Below are 25,629 nucleotides of genomic sequence, written 5' to 3'. Positions count from 1 at the left end.
GAAGGAAATGGCAACCCACTGCAGTGTTCTTGCCTGGAGAACCCCAGGGACGGGGGAGCCTGGTTGGCTGCCGTCTATGGGGTCGCGCAGAGTCGGACACAACGGAAGCGACTTAGCAGCAGCAGCAGCAGAAATTCAAAAGTGCAGCTTCTCAGATCACCCACCAGATGGTGCTATGGGACTGAAGCATAGAGTCTACCAGCCCTTAGGAAGAAATCAGTCTGAAGCAACTAGCCAGCTGTCAGACCACAGTTTATCAATGTCACCAGGACAGTAGCACATATATTTTAGAGCCATAAACATAAACATACATAATTGGGCTCATTTAAATTGGTTTTACAGGGTTCTTTTTGTATTTTTGTTTTGTTTTTTGCTTTCTTTATATAGAGTCAGGACCAGGACATGCCTATATCCAGGTAGTCCAGGTAAACCAGGACCTCTTCACAGACTAGATTCAGAGAAAATATTCAACCTGTCCTGCACCGCACACATTTAAAGTAAGAAGTGAAGCGATTCTTCATTTACAGCAATTACAGGGATAAGCTGTATTGGTCACTAGGTAAACTCAAAACACTCTTACTTAATAACATTAATTGCCGCATGGTAGAACAGCCTATGGATTCATTTAAATAATTTGCTATCAGACTCTTTGTGCCCCTATGGACTGCAGCCCGCCAGACTCCTCTGTCCATGAGATTCTACAGGCAAGAATACTGGAAGGTTACTATGCCTTCTTCCAGGGGATCTTCTGGACGCAGAGATTGAACTCACATCTCCTGCATCTCCGACACTGCAGGCGGATTCTTTACTGTTGAGCCACCAGTGATCTTTATCGCTTAATCTTTGTACATGTCTCATTTCCTTAGAAGTGAAATTGCTGATTCAAAACTGTTTACACAGGCTTCACTAATGGCTCAGTAGTAAAGAATCTGCTTTCCAATGCAGGAGACACCGGTTCAATCCCTGATCGGGAAAGATCCCACATGCTGCGGAGCAACTAAGCCTGTGCACCACAACTACTGAGCCTGCACTCTAGAGCCAGGGAGCCACATGCTGAGGGCACACGCTGCAAATGCTGAAGTCCGAGCACGCTGGAGCCCGCGCTCAGCAACGAGATGCCTCCACAAGGAGCAGCCTTAGTAGCCTCAGCTCGAGGCAACTAGAGAAGAGCCTGCATGCAGCAACAAAGACCTAGCACAGCCAGAAATAAACAGTTATTTTTTGAAAGAGTTTACACTTTTTAAAGTTTTGATGCAAATTTTCAGTATGCTTTCTGAAACATTTGGATCTACACTCCTACCAGATGTGTTCAGGAGATACTACAACTCCAAATCACATTTTACCTTTTTATAAAAGACAAATATGATATCTATTTATAATTTGTGTTTCTTTGCTTGCTAGTAAGTTTTCTGGTTTTCTTTTATGTTTCTTGGTGCCCAGTAATCTTCTTTGTGTGTGCTCCAGACCTGAAGTTGATCCAGGTGCTTACTGGCTGGGTGAGTTTAGTAAAACTACCTTTTCAATCCCAGAGCTTGCTTCTTCAAAAAAGCAGTAACATTAATATCTACTTCATAGGACTGTTGTGAGAATGAAAGGAGACCATGCAGAAAGTATTCCTGACAACGCCTAGCATGTGGTGATTACAAAATATACGATAACTTTTTTTGTTCTTCTTTCTGCATTGGATTGTTTTTCCTATTTGTAAAGATGCCTGTTTTTTCACTGGCAAGCCACTTCAAATCACTCAGGACAATAATAATAATAATGGCTATCGTTTATTGCATACTTATAATGAGCCAGGCATTGAGACACATGCATTGAACACAATATCTCATTAAGTCCTCGAGATCACCCGATATCTATTTCTTTATCTAAATAGCTTTATCTAAATTTCTTTATCTAAAGAGCTCCCAAGAACTATTACTTCACAATTTTGTCCAGACTGTCCCTTCTACCGCCCATGTAGTTTAGAGCATCAGCCCTGCCCAGGACCAGTGAGATGTCCTCTAAACTGAACTCCACAATTCCGGACCACTTTCCTGCCCTCAAAGAAAAGTTATCATTTTATAATTTTAGTAAAATGGCAGAAACCGGAATAATTCTTTATAAAGCTCAAAATCTTCAACAGCCCCCAGTAACCTTCTGGCTGGCATTCTAAGCCTTGACAGTCTGTTTCTTCCCTTTCAGCCATGGCTCCTCTACTTCTACTCTTAGCTTTCTTGGCAGCCCACCTTTACCCACTGCCCAAACCCACAGCCCTAAGCTCTCATTCCACTTGTGCCTTTATACACTTACTGTACAAAGCCTACCCGAGCACCTGGCAGGCTCCAGGCACTGTTCCCATGCTCCCCTCTTCTGCACACTGAACAGGCTCTGTTTCTCTCCCCCATGATGATGAACCCATGGTGGCCAGTCATTATTTTTCTTCTACAATGATTACCTCAGCCTCTGGTGTATTAGTATGTGATTAATAATTATTTGTGGACTCAAGAGCTATGTCAGTACCTCTGTGCAGAAATTAAAGTCCAGAGGCACAGGTGAGGGGAAAAGATTTAACACTTGAGGGCTGTGCAAACAGTGGGGATGCTGAAAACAGAATGGCTTCTCGCAGAGAAGGTACACAAGAGAAGGGGCCGGGGCCAAGAAAAGGGGCAGAACGTCATGAGGAGATACTGTTTTGCCCAAGAAAATCACATTATGTTTCTAAGTCATCTACCTATCAGACGGACCTATTTTCTGAAGAAGACAGAACAGGAAAGGAAATGGTGTTTTCTCAGTATTATCTGTTACTCCTCTCAACAATGTTATCAAGTAGATGTTATTACTACCTAGGAGGGCAGGCTGAGGGGAGGGGAGGAAGGTTCAAGAGGGAGGTAATGTATGTATAATTATGGCTGATGTGCTGTTGCACAGCACAAACCAACACAACATTGTAAAGCTATTTTCCCCCAATTAAAAATAATTTTTTTATAAAAAAGAAAGAAAGAAACTGAAGTTTAGGATGTGAAACAACTTGGCTGAGGACTACAGTGTGATGGGGGAAGAATTATGATTCCTGTCCAGCCTGTCTGGCTTCAGCATCTTTCTTATTTCTTATACCTGGGCTGGGACTAAAGAAAGAAAACACTGAAACCTCTATATGAAGAGTTTCTGAGTCCATTCTCTTCTTACTCTGAAATCCATCCATGAGCTCAGTCAACAGTTCTCATAAAAGCCTTTGCAGAATCCTCGAGCCAGGATCCCCCTGAATTCCTTCTAGCAGCTCGGCTCCGATGAACTACTCAGGTACCAGATTTCAAAGTGAATGAGTTGCATCGTATTCTCTCTGCTTTATTTCACTTAAGCAAGCGAGGAGATCAGCAAGCATGTGGATCCTGCCAAGCCATTACCCTCAGTAACAAGCATAATCTTTGAACCCCTTCTGCTGAACAGCAAGGACATGCCTGAGATATTCAGTGACTGATGGCAAAATTACTAAATATCTAGAGTTCTTGATCTATTTGTTCTTCCTTTCACCCTGTCCTTTTCAGGTTGAAAGAAAGGGATTTGTTGTTCAGAGACCTTCCCCAAAATAGCCTACTTCCATTCTTTAGAGAGGGCTTCAGTGGTGGTTCAATGGTAAAGAATCCACCTGCCAATGCAGGAGACGCAGGTTCAATCCCTGGGTTGGGAAGATCCCCTGGAGAAAGGAATGACAACCCACTCCAGTAGTCTTGCCTGGGAAATCCCATGGACAGAGGAGCCTAGTGAGCTAAATCCATGGGGTCACAAAGAGTTGGACACAACTTAGTGACTAAACAACAACAACTTCAGGGAAGCTCAGGCTTGATTAAAAGAGGTTGCTCTTCTGGTATCCTTTGTTATGTTCTATTCCTACTCCCCTTCCTTCACTAGTTCCTGTCTCTCCCATCTACTGTTTGAGCAATATCCATTCTTTATTATGTAGTTTAGAGTCTATTTTAAAGGAGTATTGCATAGTATTTATAGCCCGTTTCGATTTCATCGAGTCATGCTGTCTTGGGCCACATTTACTGAGCATCTACGCTGTGCCGGGTACTGTGCCAGCAGGTGGTCCTCACAATTTCATTTTTGACGATCATGATAGTTTAAAAATGGACCTGCCCCCTCCCTGAATCCATCCACTGCACCCTGCTGCCAAATGGATCTTCCTAAATACCTGCTTTGTGAACTGCTTTTTCCACCCATCTGCTCATAAGATTGTCTCTACTTATTAGCTCTCTCCTATCTGCCGTCTAGATGTCCTTTTTTGACTTTTTCCCCCCTTCATGCACAATCTGCACCCTATTGAGTGTGTTTATTCACCTGCTCCCCAGTATTTGTTGTTGTTGTTTAGTTGCTAAGCCGTGTCCAACTCTTTTGTGACTCCATGGACTGTAGCCTGCCAACCTCTGTCCATGGGATTTCCCAGGCAAGAATACTGAAGTATTGGGAGTAGATTGCCATTTCCTTCTCCAAGCCATCTTCCCAGGGATTGAACCCGCATTTCTTGCTTTGGCAGGCAGATTTTTTACCACTGAGCCACCAGCGTGCTCCCCAGAACAGCACATGCATTTTTGCCTCATGTTTTTATAGCTCTTTGAATTTCCAAATTCCACTCCATATATACTTGATGAATGTTTGGGGGCAAACTCCACCCTGAGGTGATAAAGGGTACTGCTCAACTAATAGGCTCTAGGAAGGGAGGCAACCTAACACTCGTCCCTAAAATGAGTCTGAATATCCCAGAGTCAGGGATGAGAAGCAACACTCAGCATGTCTGTCTACAGAGGCCCAATGGCCTAACTTCAGGCCCTGGACACAAAATGTGGCTGGCAGGTGAGTTTCTTAGGCAATCTTACTAAATTCTGGGATGAGACAACTCATCAACTCACTCTTCCACTCACTCTGTCATTCAACAAAAATAGTTACTGATCATCACCACCTGCAAGGCATTGTGATGAGTGCTTGGGAAACAACAGTAAGGGAAACAAGTTCCTGCCCTCCAGTAGCTTTTAGTAGAAAGGACAGACACTAAACACACAAACAAGTGAGTAACTAAAATAATAAAAATGTAGGATAAGTGTCAGTAGAAAGAGAAACAAAGTACTATAACCCAGCAGAGTGGCATAAACTACTGGAGACGGTAGATGCTATCAGTCAAAGAAGGTCTTTTTGAAGAAGAGACATTAAAACTGAGATCTAAAAGATGAGAAAAAGCCAGACACTCAGAGTGGCATGCCAGGCTCTTGAACAGCAAGGCACAGGCTTAACACCTATAAACACACACATGCACACACTTGCCAAGGCAACTACAGGCCCATGACCTCACTGATTTGGGTCTTGTGTGCAATTCATTTGTCCACTGGGGATGTGGCAGCCAGCCCATCTATCCTTACTGAAACAGCTTCCCTTTTGTTGCAAATAGATGATAAGACTTTTGGTTGAAGGGATTGAAATCTCACCTATAATTTTTTCTCCTTTGCTCTGCTGGCAGGGCTATTTATTTCAAACACATATTTACATAATATTTCTAGACTCCCAATACACTCTAGCAATACTCATCACTTTACGTATTGAAAATAATTGCTTGTTACTTTCAAAAGTTGGTATATACCAACTCAGGAAAATCTAGAAGTTGCTTTCCATACCTCGTTGATTAACTGGATCTTTAGCTACGTAGGCAACATAGTCTGTAGTATCCTATAAAAAAGGGAAAATGATTGCATTTAAAACGAACGGATTGTACTAGTGAAAAATAAAAGAGTACATTTAGGGTATGATATTCAGGCAAAGACTGATACTAAGGTTTCTGTTTAAAGAACAAAGGATAGCATCCGAGAAGGAAACATAACCAAATACATAATATATACTTAGCAATTGTAGAGTCTACCTTCTCTGCCCCTTGGGGAGAGAATCTGAAGATTAAAAATGTAGAGGCAGACAATATCACTAAGAATAAAAGAGAATGTAGGCAGGGACTGTGTAAGGACAAATATTCTTTTAAAATGGTTAGGGACCATTGCTCTCCTGTGTTGAAAGTTGAAATACCAGGGGTTATGTAATCACAAAGTTTATGTCATAAACTAGGATGTTACAGCATGATTTCCCAGTTGTCCAAACAGATACCATGTAGATCAGAAAATAAGCTGATTAAAGAGACATGGTTTTGTGGTGGTTAGCTTGCTTTTATGCAGCGCAACTTAAGGAATAATATAGTAAAAATAAAAGGCATTTATTTGATCAATATATAGAAAGAAGAGATCATTTTTGAAATAGAGAACCCACAAAAATCCTAAGGAATTCCAAAAGATGCGCTTCAAACTAGTGGTAACCAGAGCAGGAGAGAACACAGGGGAGGGGGAGAGGAGGTACAAATTCTAGGGTTTAAATAGGCTTAAGGATGTATTGTATAACATAGGGAATACAGCCAATATTTTATAATAACTGTAAATGAAATTTACCTTTAATAATTGTATAAAAATAAAAACAGTTAAAAAGAAGATATAACAGCACCATTTCAACTTATGTTTAAAAAAGATGTGCTGCTGGCTTTGTAAAAACAAACAAAAAGCTACTTGGTAATTTTGACTTTTATTGAAAACGGTATGCTGATGAATGATAAGATTTTAATAATTAAAGATGCTTTTTGTTATCTCAGTTCTCAGAAAAAAATACACAGAATGCCATTTGCAGATTAGAAGTATGACTCTCTAGAGGGAAGATGAAATCAACCAGCAGGAAATAAAAGTCTATGTTTGTAATACCCTCAAGGACAATCACTTAATAACCCACAGTGAATCATACAGGAAACGGATCTCAGGGTCAGTATAACTTGCCTTCAGTTATTTTGAAAAATAACACATACCTAAGTAAATCTCTCTTATACAAAAAGACAAAAGATTTGAAATATCTTATATATAAATAAGGTTGTGCCAATGAGCTTTATATTATATAAATTTAAAAGCAAAGACACAATTGTGGGGGCTTGGCTGCTCATTTTAAAGTTGAAGAGGTGGTATGATGCTTGCAATGTTGTCTGCTGTCTTAGTGGATGGGAAAGAGGTCTCAAGAATGCATTGTGAGCATGAGAAAATTAAATACACTTCTTATATTTCCAGGCCTCAGTTTCCTCATGTTCAAAAGAATCTCTTAAAATTCCATAACTGTAAATATTTGGGAGAATTTAAAGAATGTTAAAAGCACAAACAATGGGAGGAAATATAAGAAGTATATTTCATTTTCTCATACTCATAATGCATTCTTGAGATGGAGAAAGTATATACAGATACAAAAGCATCACCCAGAACTGTCTTCAGGGCTGACTGAAGGGAGACAAGTAAATTGTTTTTGAGAAGGGAATAAAAGTGAGGGCGAGCAAGATCAAGAGGTGAGAAGGAACACTCAGTATTTTTGAAACTTTGGAGGGAATCTGCTAGGAAGAAGGTACCACATTAGGTCATGGAGACTTTTAGCTTCCAAACCCTTGGACTCAATTAGCCGTGAAGCTGTATATTATCTCAGACACTGTCCTAAGAGGGTATAGACATGTATTAGCAATATTGGTGACAGTTATCTCTTATCACTCTGTGCCAGGCACTATGCTAGCAGTTTACATGCACCATTTCACTTAATTCTCACAACACTTTGAGGCAAGGGGGATCGTTTCCCATTTTACAGAAGAGGGCCCTGAAACTTAAGAGAGTGTAAGTAACTCAAGTCTACTTGACTCCAGAGCCTGGCACTCCACCATTTTGCCTTCCTGACCTGAGGGTAAAGCTTCACTTGGGGGAACCTCTAATGCCAAGGCTCTGGTCACCCATTTTCTATGTAAAATCAGCAGATTTTCTCTCCACCTGTAGAAAACACAGAGGTGCCACTCAATTCAGTAGGTACAAACTTTCCCACAGTAGCTACAAATTCTTTACTATCTTTGGTAGCGGCAATGCTTTGGCTGGTTTAAAGAACTAAAGGCACATGAAGACAGTCTAAAAAGAATCAGGATTCTGGAGAACTATGATAGACACCGTGCAGGGCATGTCTAGGGTAAATGAGGATTTTCATACCAATTTTTAAATGATAGCGACATTTAAAACTTGAAAAGGGAAATTTAAGGCAAACGGCAATAATTATTCTTCCCACTGCTCTTACAGAACTCATTACTTTACACTGCTTTACAAAAGTGTTCAAGTTCCTTCGTGGATGGTCGAGTCATAGAGGGTTAGGAAGAGAAGTGACAGTTCTGGAAGTTGATGCTCTCTGCTACCAAACATATCCCTTGGTGTCGATGTTGAGGTCAGATTATAAGGTTGGATGGCGGGTGGATAGAGAGGAGCTGGGGATAGTTATAAGCAGATTTTTGACTGGGTGTAAGATCAGGAGAAGGCAGTGGCACCCCACTCCAGTACCCTTGCCTGGAAAATTCCATGGATGGAGGAGCCTGGTGGGCTGCAGTCCATGGGGTCGCTAAGAGTCGGACACAATTGAGAGACTTCACTTTGACTTTTCACTTTCATGCATTGGAGAAGGAAATGGCAACCCACTCCAGTGTTCTTGCCTGGAGAATCCCAGGGATGGGGGAGCCTGGTGGGCTGCCGTCTATGGGGTCGCACAGAGTCAGATACGACTGAAGCGACTTAGCAGCAGCAGCAAGATCAGGTAAAATCCCTGCACATTTGTAGGTACAAGAAAAATGTCATAGTGTCACAGAGAAGCAAAATCCTTCTCTTGCTCCCTCGGTTTAAACAGATGTGTTTCTTGGTCGGTCACAGGCTTCCTTGCTTCAATGCCCATCTCCTTTTGCTCTGATCTAGAAAGGATGTAGTTGGAGGTCCGGGAATGACCCTCTACTCTGCAGAGAACGCTTGGAGGGAAAGCACCGACTCAGACCTGCACAATTCATGACAATTGAGCATCACGTGGCCTCTTGGTTGAAACAATAGGTTTCTCTCCCCAGCTCAACATTCCCTGCATGAGTTTCTGAAAACTTAGTTGCTCATTTTGGATTAGATTAGTTGCCTTGGCTGCTGGCCAGAATGGCAAATAGGCTTCCCCTCATGTGCCAAACCCAACTGATTGGGAGGATCTGCCAGGAACTCTATGTTGAAAAATTCTGAGGGAGGACCATCGACAGATGTATAACATACTTGTTTTTTATGAATTTGATGTTATCTACAAGAAGCTTCTCAGATGATAACTCCATGGCTAGTAACACAATGGAGTATTATTAGTTTATCCACTAATCCAAGTATTTACAAAATCAGTGACAGGAAATCTTTTGTCAGAACCAAATTTTTCACTGCCTGCTACATATAGCTATTCACGAACCGTAAAAAGATATTTGGAAAAGACAGGTAGTGGCTAACATACTTTACATAGAAATTTATTTTAACTCTTATAAAAAAAAGAACTTTAATGAATTCATACTTACCGGATCCCCTCCAGAAGCAAAAGAAATAGACTGCATATGATGATTTGCAATAATCTGGAAAACACAAATTAAACACATATGATGCTATAAACTAATTATTCCTAGTTATATACCATCTAACAGTAATGTGCATACATTTGTTTGTTTTGATTTTGCCTGCTTAACATCCCTTTGGAAACCACTCCATCCAAGTTCTATAAAAATCTTATTTAGATCAGGAGGTTCATGTGGGTTTGATCTTACTGCATCTTACTGCCCCCGCCCATTGAAGCTGGACAAATGATCCAGGCCTAGCCAATCAGAAAACACCATCCATCTAGATACAGCAAAGACAATCAACATCTCTGAGGAAGAAATAAGGAGAACAGTAGGAGAAAATGCATCTCTCCCTGTCATTTAATATCTTAGTACAAGCCCAAAGCTTCTAGGAGTCATCTTTTGCTGTCATGAGGGAAAAGTCTGCTAGAAAATTATTTTTCTATGGAGAAAAATCAAAGCTGAGAGTCAAAAACAGTAAAAAGGCAGGAGGTAACAATTGTTTCATCACTTCAACCAATACATTTCCCCCCTCCCTTTATTTTTTTATGTATTTTTTCTAGTTTATTTATTTATTTTTATATAAGTTACTTTGACTTGAGTTTCAGTCATTTGCCACCATTCTTCAGATCAGATCAGCTGCTCAGTCATTTCCGACTCTTTGCAACCCCATGAATCACAGCATGCCAGGCCTCCCTGTCCATCACCAACTCCCGGAGTTCACTGAGACTCACGTCCATCGAGTCAGTGATGCCATCCAGCTATCTCATCCTCTGTCGTCTCCTTCTCCTCCTGCCCCCAATCCCTCCCAGCATCAGAGTCTTTTCCAATGAGTCAACTCTTCGCACGAGGTGGCCAAAGCACTGGAGTTTCAGCTTTAGCATCATTCCTTCCAAAGAAATCCCAGGGCTGATCTCCTTCAGAATGGACTGGTTGGATCTCCTTGCAGTCCAAGGGACTCTCAAGAGTCTTCTCCAACACCACAGTTCAAAAACTTCAATTCTTCGGCGCTCAGCCTTCTTCACAGTCCAACTCTCACATCCATACATGACCACGGGAAAAACCATAGCCTTGACTAGACGGACCTTTGTTGGCAAAGTAATGTCTCTGCTTTTGAATATGCTATCTAGGTTGGTCATAACTTTCCTTCCAAGGAGTAAGTGTCTTTTAATTTCATGGCTGCAGTCACCATCTGCAGTGATTTTGGAGCCCAGAAAAATAAAGTCTGACACTGTTTCCACTGTTTCCCCATCTATTTCCCATGAAGTGGTGGGACCAGATGCCATGATCGTCGTTTTCTGAATGTTGAGCTTTAAGCCAACTTTTCCACTCTCCACTTTCACTTTCATCACGAGGCTTTTTAGTTCCTCTTCACTTTCTGCCATAAGAGTGGTGTAATCTGCATATCTGAGGTTATTGATATTTCTCCCAGCAATCTTGATTCCAGCTTGTGTTTCTTCCAGTCCAGCATTGCTCAAGATGTACTCTGCATATAACTTAAATAAACAGGGTGACAATATACAGCCTTGACGAACTCCTTTTCCTATTTGGAACCAGTCTGTTGTTCCATGCCCAGTTCTAACTGTTGCTTCCTGACCTGCATACAGATTTCTCAAGAGGCAGATCAGGTGGTCTGGTATTCCCATCTCTTTCAGAATTTTCCACAGTTTATTGTGATCCACACAGTCAAAGGCTTTGGCATAGTCAATAAAGCAGAAATAGATGTTTTTCTGGAACTCTCTTGCTTTTTCCATGATCCAGCGGATGTTGGCAATTTGATCTCTGCTTCCTCTGCCTTTTCTAAAACCAGCTTGAACATCAGGAAGTTCATGGTTCACATATTGCTGAAGCCTGGCTTGGAGAATTTTGAGCATTACTTTACTAGTGTGTGAGATGAGTGCAACTGTGTGGTAGTTTGAGCATTGTTTGGCATTGCCTTTCTTTGGGATTGGAATGAAAACTGACCTTTTCCAGTCCTGTGGCCACTGCTGAGTTTTCCAAATTTGCTGGCATATTGAGTGCAGCACTTTCACAGCATCATCTTTCAGGATTTGGAATAGCTCAACTGGAATTCCATCACCTCCACTAGCTTTGTTCGTAGTGATGCTTTCTAGGGCCCACTTGACTTCACATTCCAGGATATCTGGCTCTAGGTCAGTGATCACACCATCGTGATTATCTGGGTCATGAAGATCTTTTTTGTACAGTTCTTCTGTGTATTCTTGCCACCTCTTCTTAATATCTTCTGCTTCTGTTAGGTCCATACCATTTCTGTCCTTTATCGAGCCCATCTTTGCATGAAATGTTCCTCTGGCATCTCTGATTTTCTTGAAGAGATCCCTAGTCTTTCCCATTCTGCTGTTTTCCTCTATTTCTTTGCATTGATCGCTGAAGAAGGCTTTCTTATCTCTTCTTGCTATTCTTTGGAACTCTGCATTCAGGTGCTTGTATCTTTCCTCTTCTCCTATGCTTTTTGCTTCTCTTCTTTTCACAGCTATTTGTAAGGCCTCCCCAGACAGCCATTTTGCTTTTTTGCATTTCTTTTATATGGGAATGGTCTTGTTCCCTGTCTCCTGTACAATGTCACGAACCTCATTCCATAGTTCATCAGGCACTCTATCTATCAGATCTAGGCCCTTAAATCTATTTCTCACTTCCACTGTATAATCATAAGGGATTTGATTTAGGTCATACCTGAATGGTCTAGTGGTTTTCCCTACTGTCTTCAATTTCAGTCTGAATTTGGCAATAAGGAGTTCATGGTCTGAGCCACAGTCAGCTCCTGGTCTTGTTTTTGTTGACTGTATAGAGCTTCTCCATTTTGGCTGCAAAGAATATAATCAGTCTGATTTCAGTGTTGACCATCTGGTGATGTCCATGTATAGAGTCTTCTCCTGTGTTGTTGGAAGAGGGTGTTTGTTATGACCAGTGCATTTTCTTGGCAAAACTCTATTAGTCTTTGCCCTGCTTCATTCTGTATTCCAAGGCCGAATTTGCCTGTCACTCCAGGTGTTTCTTGACTTCCTACTTTTGCATTCCAGTCCCCATTCTTACTAAGGCACTAACATAAAGAGTTTCAATATGAAGTAAGACTATCTAAGTAAACTGAATAAGTTAGCTAAACTGTTTAGCTTAGCTAAGATTGTCTCTTTTACTTTAGATTCTGGCTTCCTTATTTGGAAACCACAGTGTAATGACCAATTTGCAGAGACCTATTTGTCATACTCTTTTAAAGATTTGTTAAATCAACTATGTACCAATTGACTAATCCTGCCTTCGGATTTGTGTAACAGAATCTAACAGCTCTACTCTTAGATGTATATCCAAATGAACTGTGTAAATGCATATACCAAAAGATCTCAAGAAAGATAATCACTGCCTTGCTCATAATAGCCCCAAACTGGAAACAATCCCAATGATGATCACTGTGATATTCAAACATGGGACTACTATACAGCAACAACATATTTCTTGGGCAAAAGAAGCCAGACACAAAGACTGTATACTGCATAGCTGAATTTATATCAAGTTCAAAACCAGGCAAAATTATTTCATTCTGTTTGAAGTCACGATAGTAGTGACTTTGGGGGCAAAGGAAGAGAAAACAAGCAGTTTTCTGGGATCCTGCAAATGATGTTCCTTGATCTGGGTAGTAGTTAACACAAACAAATTCATTTAGTGATAATCAAGCTATACATTTACAATTTGTGCACTATTCTATATTTGTTTTCTATATTTATATTTCAGCTTAAAATGATTACTAAAAACAAAATCAATATACAGAGACCAACATCATTCCCATACACCAGGAACAGCCAATCTGACACTGTATGGGGAAGAGGGGAGAGGTATATTTTACAAGAGAACCTAAGTATATAACTAATAAGAATTACATAAAACTTTTTGGAAAACTTCAGTGAAGAGTATAAATAACATACGAACATGCAGAACATATATATCACCTTTATGGATGAGAAGACAATATTATAAAGACATCAATTCTCCTCCAAATTAATTTATAAATTCCATACAATTCCAATAAAAATTCAGTGCCATTCAGGGAACTTTTTAAACTACTTCTAAAATTCATACTGGAAGAATAAATGTGCAAGAAGAACTAAGGCAATTTTTTAAAGAACAAAGAGAAAAGATTTTCCTTATTATTAAGACGTATTATAAAACTATAGAAATTCATTAGACTACAAAGACTAAAAAGGACTGACACTTTTGTGCTCTTTTAGCCTATGATAAATGTGGCACCAAACAGCAGACAAAAGGACAAGTGATTAAATTAGCGGAGTCAGCTGAATCAGCTACATATATGAAAAATATAAAAATAAATCCTGTCCTCATGATATTTATAAATAAATGTCTGAACCACAAAAGAGCCATACAGACATTAAAAGACAGATAAAAGATTATGCTTAAGTTCTCTGAGGTAGGCAAATCCATCCTAATTTTTTAAAAAAAGACATACAGGAAAGAAACTTTTAAATTTGAATACATGAAAGCTTATTTTAAAACTTTTGTATAAGAAAAGATCTCCAAAACAAGAAACAACAGGCAAAGAGAATATATTTGCAACATGTGAAACAAAGTTTTCACACAGAGTTTATAAAACATTCCTACATCAATAAGAAAAAAAAATAAACCCAAATAAGATCATTTAATTTTCAGAAGTAATACAAATGTTCAATAAACATATTGAAAGATAACCTGCAAAGAAAATCAAGGCTATAAAAAATAAAACAAGACACCATTAAATTGACAAAGTTGTTAAAGTTCAACAAAATCATGTGTAGCAGGGGTGTGGATATTCTTGAACACCACTGCCTAGTGCTTAAATTTGTACAATAACTTTCAGAGGCATTTGACATTGATGCTTTTGAACTGTAGTGTTGGAGAAGACTCTTGAGAGTCCCTTGGACTGCAAGGAAATCCAACCAGTCCATTCTAAAGGAGATCAGTCCTGGGTATTCTTTGGAAGGAATGATGCTAAAGCTGAAACTCCAGTACTTTGGCCACCTCATGCGAAAAGTTGACTCATTGGAAAAGACTGATGCTGGGAGGGATTGGGGGCAGGAGGAAAAGGGGACTACAGAGGATGAGATGGCTGGATGGCATCACCGACTCGATTGGACCTGAGTCTGAGTGAACTCCCGGAGATGGTGATGGACAGGGAGGCCTGGCGTGCTGCAATTCATGGGGTCGCAAAGAATCAGACACGACTGAGCGACTGAACTGAACTGAACTGAAAGCTAAAGTATGCATACCCTGTAATTCCACCTTTCCACTTCCAGGTTTTTACTAGAGAAAGTATTGGCACATGTAGATATTCATTTACCCGTACAATACAAAAAAAAAAAAAAGGAAATTCTTTGTGCATAGTTAAGTCAACTACAGTATAGCTATACAGACAGAATACTATGAAAACATGTGTCTATGTATACTAACAGCTAAATCTACAAGATTTAGGGGTTTTTTGCTTTTTTATAAGTTGAAGGCAATTATGTAAGACATGTTAAAAAAATAAGATTTTTCCATGAGGACTTAAAAGATTCATATAAATGCACAGAAAAAGATTTACAGAACACACACCAAATTAAGTGTAAAGTCACCTCCTGCGGCAAAAAAAAAAAAAAAAAAAAAGATGGGCCCATGTATTTCTTCTCTGCATATTTTTTTAAAGAACACCGATAATATGCTTATTTGTGAATTTAACATTTTTTTAAATGAGAAAAACAGAAGAGAGGGATGGATGAGTTCTTAATATGCTGATGCATGGCTGAGAACACCGTGTGGTTTTCAGGTGCAGAGCAGTCCATGGGGTCGCGGAGAGTAGGACACGACTGAGCGACTTCACTTTCACGCACTGGAGAAGGAAATGGCAACCCACTCCAGTGTTCTTGCCTGGAGAATCCCAGGGACGGAAAGGGGAGCCTGGTGGGCTGCAGTCTACGGGGTCGCACAGAGTCGGACACGACTGAAGCGACTTAGCAGCAGCAGCAGCTGCACAGAGACAAGTTAAGTTAAAACCTTGGAGCAGATGAGACTGCCTGGGAATGGAGGAAAGGGGAGCAGCGGAAAGAGGACAGCGAAAAAGGAGAGGGGCGAGAGGGGAGGAAGATTAAGGGGTCTTCAGTTCAGTTGCTCAATCGTGTCCGACTCTTTGCGACCCCTGGACTGCAGCACGCCAGGCCTCCCTGTCCATCACCAACTCCCGGAGTTTACTCGAACTCATGTCCACTGAGTCGGTGATGTCATCCAACCATCTCATCCTCTGCCGTCCCCTTCTCCTCTCGCCCTCAATCTTTCCCACCTTCTGTAGAAGGCATATAGAGTATTTTCAAGTTTATAGCATCATAAGCAGCAGAACGGTTAGGTAAGGTGGAGGCCAAGCAATGCACAGCCCTAGGTCTGAAATTCGAACGCACGGAGCGCAGATCCCCGAGTACTGGGAATGTCCCCCAGAGGGGGGATGGGGGGCACTACCAGCGGCCAAACCACAGCAGCGCTCTGAGCAGGAGGCGGTGTTTGGGGGTCGCGCACACGCACGAGGTCACGCAAGCGCACGGTGCTTGCGCAAGCGCACAACCGCACGGCCCCGTAGCTCGGAGCTTGTGGAAAGCGAACGACTTGTGGGGAGGTTGAGCTGCTTGCACTATGTCTGAAATGAACGAGCTGTCCGAGCTCTATGAGGAGAGCACCGATCTGCAAATGGATGTGATTCCTGGTGAGAGTGACCTTCCGCATATGGAGGTAGGCGGCGGGAGCCGGGAGCTATCCCCGAACCCCTCCCGCGCCGGGGCCCCGCCACAACTGGAGGAGGAAGGCCCAATGGAGGAGGAGGCGGCCCAGCCAATGGCGGAGCCACAGGGGCCCCGAGGCCTCGCTAGCCGGCCCAGCCCTGGGGAGCAGCCAGGCCAGATCGCGGGCCCTGATTTCGAGAGCGAGGACGAGGGCGAGGAATTCGATGACTGGGAGGACGACTATGACTATCCGGAAGAGGAGCCGCTCAGTGGTGCGGGGTACAGAGTATCAGCGGCCCTTGAAGAAGCCAACAAGATGTTTCTGAGAACCTCCAGAGCCAGAGAAGCAGCTCTGGATGGCGGGTTTCAGATGCATTATGAGAAGACCCCGTTTGATCAATTGGCTTTTATCGAAGAGCTTTTTTCACTTATGGTTGTCAATCGTCTGACGGAAGAACTCGGCTGTGATGAGATCATTGACAGAGAGTAGTTAAATGCTGTTAAGAGAGGAGGAAGCTGCTTGAGGAGAGACCCAGCATTCCACTGTCTTTTGGGTTCATTCCAAATAGTTCTGTGCCAATGAAAAACTTAATCTTCCAAAAAAAAAAATTTTTTTTTTCTGCAGAGTAGAATAAGGTAGTGACTGCACAGTTATGAAAAAGGAAGAAAATTGTTAAAGAAGAGTATCTTAGTACTGTTGAAACCTGTTTTCAAGAATGTCCAGAGACACGGCTTTGACTTTGTTGTTTATTCAGAGTAATTTCCTTGCATCGAGGAAGATAATCTTCCATGTTTCACTGTAAGGAATGGCTTTTCAAGAATAAGTTATGACCAAGATAGACTGCCAGTACAAGAGCCCACTGATGATAATTATATGAGAAAAAGTAACTGATGTGTCCACCTTAGGACATAAGATGTCTTTGAGTTATTTGGACTGTATGCATATTGAGAAAACTTTAAAGATTGAAGTTTGTAATCTATCCGAGCTCTGGTTATCAAAGGCTAAATTTTTAGTGTAAAATAAATCTACCGAGTATTCTTCAGTATCTCAAAGGATAATCTACCCCCAAAAGAAGTATGTGTCTTGTGTGCTATATCTTAAAACGTTTCCAAGAACAACTGAGATTTTGTTTGTACATATATCTTGATCATTTTTAAAGCTACTGTAATCTTTAATTCAAGAAAATTCATTGCCTTGAACATTTTTAAAAGTCAAAACTTAAGACGTCCTTAATGAAGTTTCAAATTTAGACTGTAAAATGTACATGAAGGTACAAAGAGCACAAACTCTTTCAAACATCAGTATATACTAGAGAATTTTCTGTTTCACTTGCTCTCTTTTTTCATTTAACTTTACAGGCAAAAGACTCTGGTTGAACTTCATAATGTAAGAACTGTTAAATGAACATTGTCTAGTAAAAGGAAAGCCCTACATCTAAAAAAAGACACTATCAACAACCCTTAAAAGTTTTAAATCTGCCCAGAAATCCACCTCAGTATCTGAAGTTTCCCTCTGTCTCCTCCTCTAATTAAGCTTGTTTTTGGTTATGCACCAGCATTCAAAATAATAAAGATTTCTTGTTCTCTGTATTTTGTCTAGTTGTATACATACTTTATCTAATTCTACTTTTTATTTGCTATACTGTTTGTGTGACTGCAACCATTTTATGATTTAAATTTAATGACTTTATAAGGGAAAGTGCTCCAGCTTCAAATACTAGATTACAAATTAATTGGTGTAAATTAAACTTAGTAAATTCCTATAAGAGAATTTGCCAAGCTGGGAAAATCTGCTAAATCAGTAAGCATCTCATGGTGGTTAGTAAGATGCTGAAGTTCTATGAATACTATAATTAGAAGGCTATGCCCAATGAAACTGAGTATACCAGCATGTCTTAAGATTAGTAAAAAGGTACCAGATGTTTTTGCTGCATTATGGCAGTAAAGGATACACCCAATATAACAGGACAACTCAGAGCCTTAATTTTGTTGCAGTCATCCTGTCTTTTAGGGAGGGGGGTTCTTTTCTGTATAATACAGGGCTGACAAGGATGATCATAATTCAGACACTAGCTTGGCAGGGAGAGGAGCGATAGATGGGGGAAGACTAAAAAGGAGGTTAAACACTGGCACTTAAATTTTAATTCTACTGGTCTCCCATGGCTCACTTTGCATTTTCAAACAGCTTATAGATGTAATATGAATGTGGATAGATAACTGCTTGTATTGATATGATGAGAATTAATAGGACTCTGGACAAAGAAAAGTGCCAATATATATGAATTGACTAGTCGCATTTATCTCCAGATAAGATGCCAGGAAATAGCTTCAGAAAAAAACATATCTACAAACTACAAGTGTTACTCTATTTGTCTTAGAAATCGAGTAGGGAGCAAGAGCAAGGGAAAGAAAGCTACTTCCTGTTAGGTTTGAAGGCTCATTTAGAGAAAGACCTGGACTCTAACTCACTCTTGATGGTTTGTTAGTCTTAAAAATAGGCAGTAACTTAAGAGACTGCTGACATTAATGCTTGTTAATATTTACTGAAAGTAGAAAAGGGTAACATTTTTAAACATTACAGTTACCACAGACTGAAACCAAGCCTACCTAATTTGAACCTAGGCTCCACTGCTTACTAGCTCTGTAACAAGAGATTAATCTCTGCCTCAGGGTCCTAAATTAAAAATAAGAATACTTGAATGAACCTTATAAATTGTGATAATTAAATGAAGATATATGCTGCTGCTAAAGTCGCTTCAGTCGTGTCCAAGTCTGTGCGACCCCATAGACAGCAGCCCAGCAGGCTCCTCTGTCCCTGGGATTCTCCAGGCAAGAATACTGGGATGGGTTGCCATTTCCTTCTTCAAATTAAGATATATACATCTATATAAATAGGTAAACTAAAGAAGGGAGTTCTGGGGAAATTCTAAGCCTGTCTGATGTAGGGAGCGGTGGAGATGAGGAATGGGGGAGAGAGAAGTTAAACTTCTGAGTGTGTAGTGTGATTTGTGGAGCACTTTCTAGGTCTATCCATACTTAACGTAAATTTTTGCTATCAGATGTCCCACGTTGGCTCCCTTCGAGGACATAGATCTATTTTGTTTGGCTCATGCTTATAATTTTAATTTCTTAAAGACCAACATCCCATAATTTATAGAGATCAGTAAAACTCCCAGATTTCCATCATTTTCCCTCCCAAAAGTAGAGGAAGATCTGGCAGCCCTTGCCCTATAGTCGTATGGGATTGGGCTTTACCCAGGGGAAGTATTCTGTTTGCCCCAGCTTTCTTCCCCACTGTGGAGGACAAGTGGACACTGTGGAGCCACTCTTCATCGATCACCGCTTGCACCGTTGTGTTTTCATGGACCCAGACAGTTTGCATTACCTACCTGGCCTCTAGGTATTTGAATTGCCTCTCCTGGAGATAAAAGATTTCTCCATTTTCTGCCTGTTTTACCTTGTTATCTATTACCCTTCTCAATTTCAGTAGCTGTTAAGGAGTCAGTGATAGGAGTATAGAAATGAGTAAATGGGAATGGGAGCTACTGAGACTGACATTTCTTAAAACCTTATTAAAATATGTCAAGGAAGTCTGCTGCTTGAATTTTTAAAACAAGGACTAAAAAATCCTGTAACTTGCTTTTCCAAAACGTTTTTTCCCATTTCACAATGCGTAAGTTTTAAAAATTGTAAGTATTGTGTGTTTCTGTGTTTAATATAAACTTATTTTCTGCCTCCGAGGTTCTGTGAGACATTTTCTGGGAGCAAATGGTTACATTCTTGATGTTCTCAGTGAAGGAAATAAACGTGAACCATCTGACCCATAAGTGTTCTGTCATGTATGAATGTACCTATAAATCTGAAGCTGTTTTTTATTTCAGTCCAAAGAATATCTTAGAATTTGAGGGGGTGGTTTTTGTATTTATCTCAGAACTTCAAAGGATATTTTTCTTTAAGGAAAATTTAATAAATCATTTTCTCATGCTACACCCAGAAGGTCACTTTTCTGCTGCATTTATCCCTGGGATATTTTCAGTTCAGTTCAGTTGCTCAGCCGTCTCCAACTCTTTGCGACCCCATGAATCGCAGCACGCCAGGCCTCCCTGTCCATCACCATCTCCCAGAGTTCAGTCCAACTCAGGTCCATCGAGTTGGTGATGCCATCCAGCCATCTCATCCTCTGTCGTCCCCTTCTCCTCCTGCCCCCAATCCCTCCCAACATGAGAGTCTTTTCCAATAAGTCAACTCTTCGCATGAGGTGGCCAAAGTACTGGAGTTTCAGCTTTAGCATCATTCCTTCCAAAGAACACCCAAGGCTGATTTCCTTTAGAATGGACTGGTTGGATCTCCTTGCAGTCCAAGGGACTCTCAAGAGTCTTCTCCAACACCACAGTTCGAAAGCATCAGTTCTTCAGCACTTAGCTTTTTTCACAGTCCAACTCTCGCATCCATACATGACCACTGGAAAAATCATAGCCTTGACTAGACGAACCTTTGTTGGCAAAGTAACGTCTCTGCTTTTGAATATGCTATCTAGGTTGGTCATAACTTTCCTTCCAAGAGTAAGCATCTTTTAATTTCATGGCTGCAGTCACCATCTGCAGTGATTTTGGAGCCCCACAAAATAAAGTCTGACTCTGTTCCCACTGTTTCCCCATCTACTTCCCATGAAGTGATGGGACCAGATGCCATGATCTTAGTTTTCTGAATGTTGAGCTTTAAGCCAACTTTTTCACTCTCCTCTTTCACTTTCATCAAGAGGCTCTTTAGTTCTTCTTCACTTTCTGCCATAAAGGGTGGTGTCATCTGCATATTTGAGGTTATTGATATTTCTCCCGGCAATCTTGATTCCAGCTTGTGCTTCCTCCAGCCCAGCATTTCTCATGATGTACTCTGCATATAAGTTAACTAAGCAGGGTGACAATATACAGCCTTGACGAACTCCTTTTCCTATTTGGAACCAGTCTGTTGTTCCATGCCCAGTTCTAACTGTTGCTTCCTGACCTGCATACAAATTTCTCAAGAGGCAGATCAGGTGGTCTGGTATTCCCATCTCTTTCAGAATTTTCCACAGTTTATTGTGATCCACACAGTCAAAGGCTTAGTCAAATGGCATAGTCAATAAAGCAGAAATAGATGTTTTTCTGGAACTCTCCTGCTTTTTCGATGATCCAGCAGATGTTGGCAATTTGATCTCTGGTTCCTCTGCCTTTTCTAAAACCAGCTTGAACATCTGGAAGAGCTGCCCTTTTAATGGGATCTATAAAGCTTCTTGAGTTTAAGCATCCAGAGTGGCACATCTTTTTTACACACCCCCAACTCCACCCACCCCCCGTGGCTATTCTCCCCAGGTCTTCAAAATAGTTCAAAACTATTTTGAAAAATCAGCCCCTGGGCCTGATATCAATGAGATCCTAACTTTGGTTCCCACTCTAGCAGTGGGCTGAACAGAGCCCCTTCAACACCAGCAGTGTAGAAAGGACGGGAGCCACTACCCAAAGCACCTCTGCTGTAACTACTGGTGGTAGAAGCCACCTATGCCCAGTGTCCCTCCTTCTATTTGCCTAAAAGGTTATGGGTATATTGTACCAGCTCTAATTGCAGTGGCCTGGAAAAGAGTAGTGGAGGGAAAAGAGATTTTCAGAATAACTTATGCCCCCACCATACACAACACAACCCTATACTCAATGAAATCATACACAATGAAAAGCAATGGTACCAGAGCTGGTACCATTCACATGAGTGAAAACTAAAAACAAATTTTACATCCACAAATGTCTTGAGGACAAAGCACCTGAAAGACTGAATGTTTGCCTTCCACCCAGAGAGGCTGCATCTTCCGACAGCTCCAAATGTTCTGTTGTCAGGTACCAATGGTATGCCTCTCTTAGATAACCAATTATGAACCAATTAATCCATTTTAAATGATTTCATATTACACAGTTTCTTCTGTGGTGTTTTATACTACTGGGTAAGCACTGTTATTTTATTCTGCTTTTGAATTTAAAAAATAAAGCAAACCTCAAAACCACAAGTGAATTTTTTGGCCAGAAAATAGAAATACAAACGTTTACAACTGTACTTACATGTTACTGACTATTTTATAATTTTACATATTACAATATGCTTTCCCTGCTAAGTACTGAGTATATGAAAAGGCCTCAAGGAAGAATGTTTGAGTAAAAAATAATAATAGGTACCACGTAAGGGCACTGTGCTGTGTGATTTATATCCATGATCTTATTTGATCCTCTAAGTAACCCCACAGACACATTCTGTGTCTAAACCGATCTTCTTAGAAGCTCTATGAATAAGAACTCATTTCACTGATGATAAGAATTGAGTGGGAAGATAACTTGCTTGTTAGTGCCAAATCAGGCTTTCTACCTGGATGTGACATCAAAGCCTCTTAGTGTTTTTTCAGTGCCAAGTACACATTGAACCTTCTATGAGTCCCTGAACAACAGCACCCCACACAGTAAAACCTTAAATACTAAGAAATTCAAATCATTACATATTAGACAAAGAAAAATTAGAGTCTAGCATACATAAAGGAATTTAGTTTAAAAAATAAAAAGTCAAAGGATGTCCTAGTTTAAAGTACATTTAGCCCAGTGACTGTGTATCTTTTATATTTGCTTCAGCAATGCTGTTTTTTAAGAAATAACATTTACAATGAGAATTCGGCCACACCATAGCATCATAAATCATCAAAGATGAAAAAGTTGTTTATACAATAACATTCAAGAAGACTTTTCAATCGTAAGGGTTGAAAGAAAATGTTTTATGCTTTAAATTTTGGTTAGCTAGAACACTGGCCCGAACATCATCCTTCTCCTCTGTCCTTCATCTGCATCCCCGGTCCTGATGAAGGAATTGCTTTCTCTTTGGGGCAGGGTGGTGGAGAATAATAAGTGACTGGCTTGAGTATATTCCAAACGGTATTTACTATGATCTTTGTGCCTTTGTTCTTATTAACAAAGCCAATTAAGTAGGGGCAAGTATTAGGCAGTTAAATATCCCAGTGATGGCTTAATAATACTGTTGTTCTAATTACTATTATACATAAATCCTTGGCAGATATTTACCCCCATGTCTCATTAAGTTTTAGGCACACTGTCTGAAACTTTATTCTTTTTATTATGCCTAGACTGTTCTAGAAAAACAGAAGATATGTTAAACTATAAATGACACTCATAAGCTTACCTGTTGGTTGTCAAGATTCATCAGTGTGAGACTGCATGTTGAGATGGTCAGTTTTATATTCATTCCCGAAAACTGAAGATTACTTTTGCCAAGAACTGTTGATAGGAACTTAGCTGGAGGCTTTAAAAATAACAAAACAACATTCTAAGTTACAGATTTTGTTACAGAAGGAATATTTATGTTTTTTTAAATGTTAAAATGTGACAAAGCCCACACGCTTACTTTCTATTTTACTTTAAATAAATCAAGTGAGATGGAATGCTTTTTTAATATAAACTTTTTAAAATTGAAATGCAGCAAAATTCTTAAGTAGTGAAACCTGAGCCCTCAGACTTTTTCTCATACAGTCCCTTCTCCCCAAGTGCTGGGAGTAGGGGCATGCTTTATATAAAAGGAACTCCCGTGAGAGTTTGGATTAACTGAATTCACAAGTCATTTTGAACACCACAAATCTAAAAAAGAGAGAAAAAGTTGCTGCCTAGGTTTTTTGTGGTGATTAAAAGAGTACAAAAAACACAACATGCCAAAACTTATGAAACACAGGGAACGCGGTGCTTTTATATCTATAACATTATAAATTATAATTTATAGTATAAACACACACTAAAAAAGAAAGATCTCAAATCAACAACCTAACTTAGGGAGTGGGAGGAGGGACAAATTAGGAGATTTGGAGTAACATATATGCTGCTAAGTCACTTCAGTGTTGTCCGACTCTGTGCAACCCCACTGATGGCAGCCCACCAGGCTCCCCCGTCCCTGGGATTCTCCAGACAAGAATACTGGAGTGAAAAAAAAAAAAAGAATACTGGAGTGGGTTGCCATTTCCTTCTCCAGTGCATGAAAGTAAAAATCAAAGTGAAGTCGCTCAGCTGTGTCTGACTCTTAGTGACCCATGGACTGCAGCTTACCAGGCTCCTCCGTCCATGGGATTTTTCCAGGCAAGAGTACTGGGGTAGGGTGCCATTGCCTTCTCTGGTAACATATATACTACTATCTATAAAATAGATAACCAACAAGGACCTAATATTTAAAGCACAGGAAACTATATTCAATATCTTGCAATAATCTATAAGGGAAGAGAATCTGAAGAAGAAATATATATATACATATACATGTATAACTGAATTACTGTGCTGTACACCTGAAACAAACACAATATTGTATTTCAGCTATACTTCAATAAAAAATTTTAAACCAACCTAAATTTACAATTTAAAGAAATCAAAAAAGTTTTTAAATTAAACTCAGAGTTAGAAGAAGGCAAGAAATAATAAAGATTAGAGCGGAGATAAATAATATAGAGACTAGAAAAACAATACAGAAAATCAGAGAAATCAAAAGTTGGTTCTTCAAAAAGATCAACCAAACTGACAAACCTTTAGCTAAATAAGTTAAGGAAAGAAAAAAGAGAAGACAAATTAAAAAGATCAGAAATGAAAGTGGGGACTATACTACCAATTCTATGGAAGTAAAAGGACTGAAAGAGAATTCTATGAACAACTGTATGTCAACACACTGGATTACTTAGATGAAATGGATGAATTTCCAGAAACATAAAACCTATAAGGACTAAATCACAAAGAAACAGAAAATCTGGGTAGACCTATAACTAGTCGGAAGGAAGGAAGACAAGAAAGCAAGCAAGAAAAAAAGAGGAGGCAGGGAGAGATAGATGAGAGGAGGGAGGGAGGGAGAAGGAAGGAAAAGAAGGAAGGAAGGAGGAAGGAAGGGAGGGAAGGAAGAAGGGGAAATAACAAGTGGTGACAAGGACGTGGAGAAATTGAAACCCTTGTGCACTATTAGCAGAAATGTACAACGGTACAACAGCTTATTGAGGGTAGCAGCTCCTCAAAAAACTAAAACTAGAATTACCACATGATCTAGCAATTCTCTCCAGTACTCTTGCCTGGAAAATCCCATGGACGGAGGAGCCTGGTGGACTGCAGTCCATGGGATCGCTAAGAGTCGGACACGACTGAGCGACTTCAATTTCAATTTTCACTTTCATGCGTTGGAGAAGGAAATGGCAACCCACTCCAGTGTTCTTGCCTGGAGAATCCCAGGGACGGGGGAGCCTGGTGGGCTGCCGTCTATGGGGTCGCACAGAGTCGGACATGACTGAAGCGACTTAGCAGCAGCAGCAGCTAGCAATTCTGCTTCTTATTATATATCCAAAAGAACTGAAAGCAAGGACTTAAAGAGATATTT

The 25,629-nt window shown here is 40.3% G+C and overlaps 2 protein-coding genes across 4 annotated transcripts in view; one reads left to right on the top strand and one right to left on the bottom strand.

Annotated features, from left to right (window-relative positions):
• Positions 1 to 25,629, bottom strand: part of SHC4 (SHC adaptor protein 4) — a 136,928-nt gene that overhangs the window by 32,613 nt on the left and 78,686 nt on the right. For all 3 annotated transcript variants that reach the window (XM_070797586.1, XM_070797585.1, XM_019968874.2), the window contains exons 4-6: positions 23,419 to 23,538; positions 9,428 to 9,481; positions 5,649 to 5,700 (exon numbers count right to left, since the gene is read on the bottom strand). In XM_070797586.1, the coding sequence (XP_070653687.1) occupies positions 5,649 to 5,700; positions 9,428 to 9,481; positions 23,419 to 23,538 (226 nt within the window). The remainder of the gene's footprint in view (positions 1 to 5,648; positions 5,701 to 9,427; positions 9,482 to 23,418; positions 23,539 to 25,629) is intronic.
• EID1 (EP300 interacting inhibitor of differentiation 1) lies at positions 16,041 to 17,802 on the top strand. Its single transcript, XM_019968867.2, has one exon. The coding sequence runs from the start codon at positions 16,127 to 16,129 to the stop codon at positions 16,700 to 16,702; it is 576 nt and encodes a 191-aa protein (XP_019824426.2). The 5' UTR covers positions 16,041 to 16,126; the 3' UTR covers positions 16,703 to 17,802.

The sequence above is a fragment of the Bos indicus genome, chromosome 10, assembly GCF_029378745.1.
Source record: "Bos indicus isolate NIAB-ARS_2022 breed Sahiwal x Tharparkar chromosome 10, NIAB-ARS_B.indTharparkar_mat_pri_1.0, whole genome shotgun sequence".
Lineage (NCBI taxonomy): Eukaryota > Metazoa > Chordata > Mammalia > Artiodactyla > Bovidae > Bos > Bos indicus.
Note: the sequence above shows the minus strand (reverse complement) of the source record. Positions and strands in the feature narration are given on the sequence as shown.

Bases quoted from the DNA above. Each gene is read 5' to 3' on its own strand.
- EID1 (XM_019968867.2), top strand. From the start codon at position 16,127: ATGTCTGAAATGAACGAGCTGTCCGAGCTCTATGAGGAGAGCACCGAT.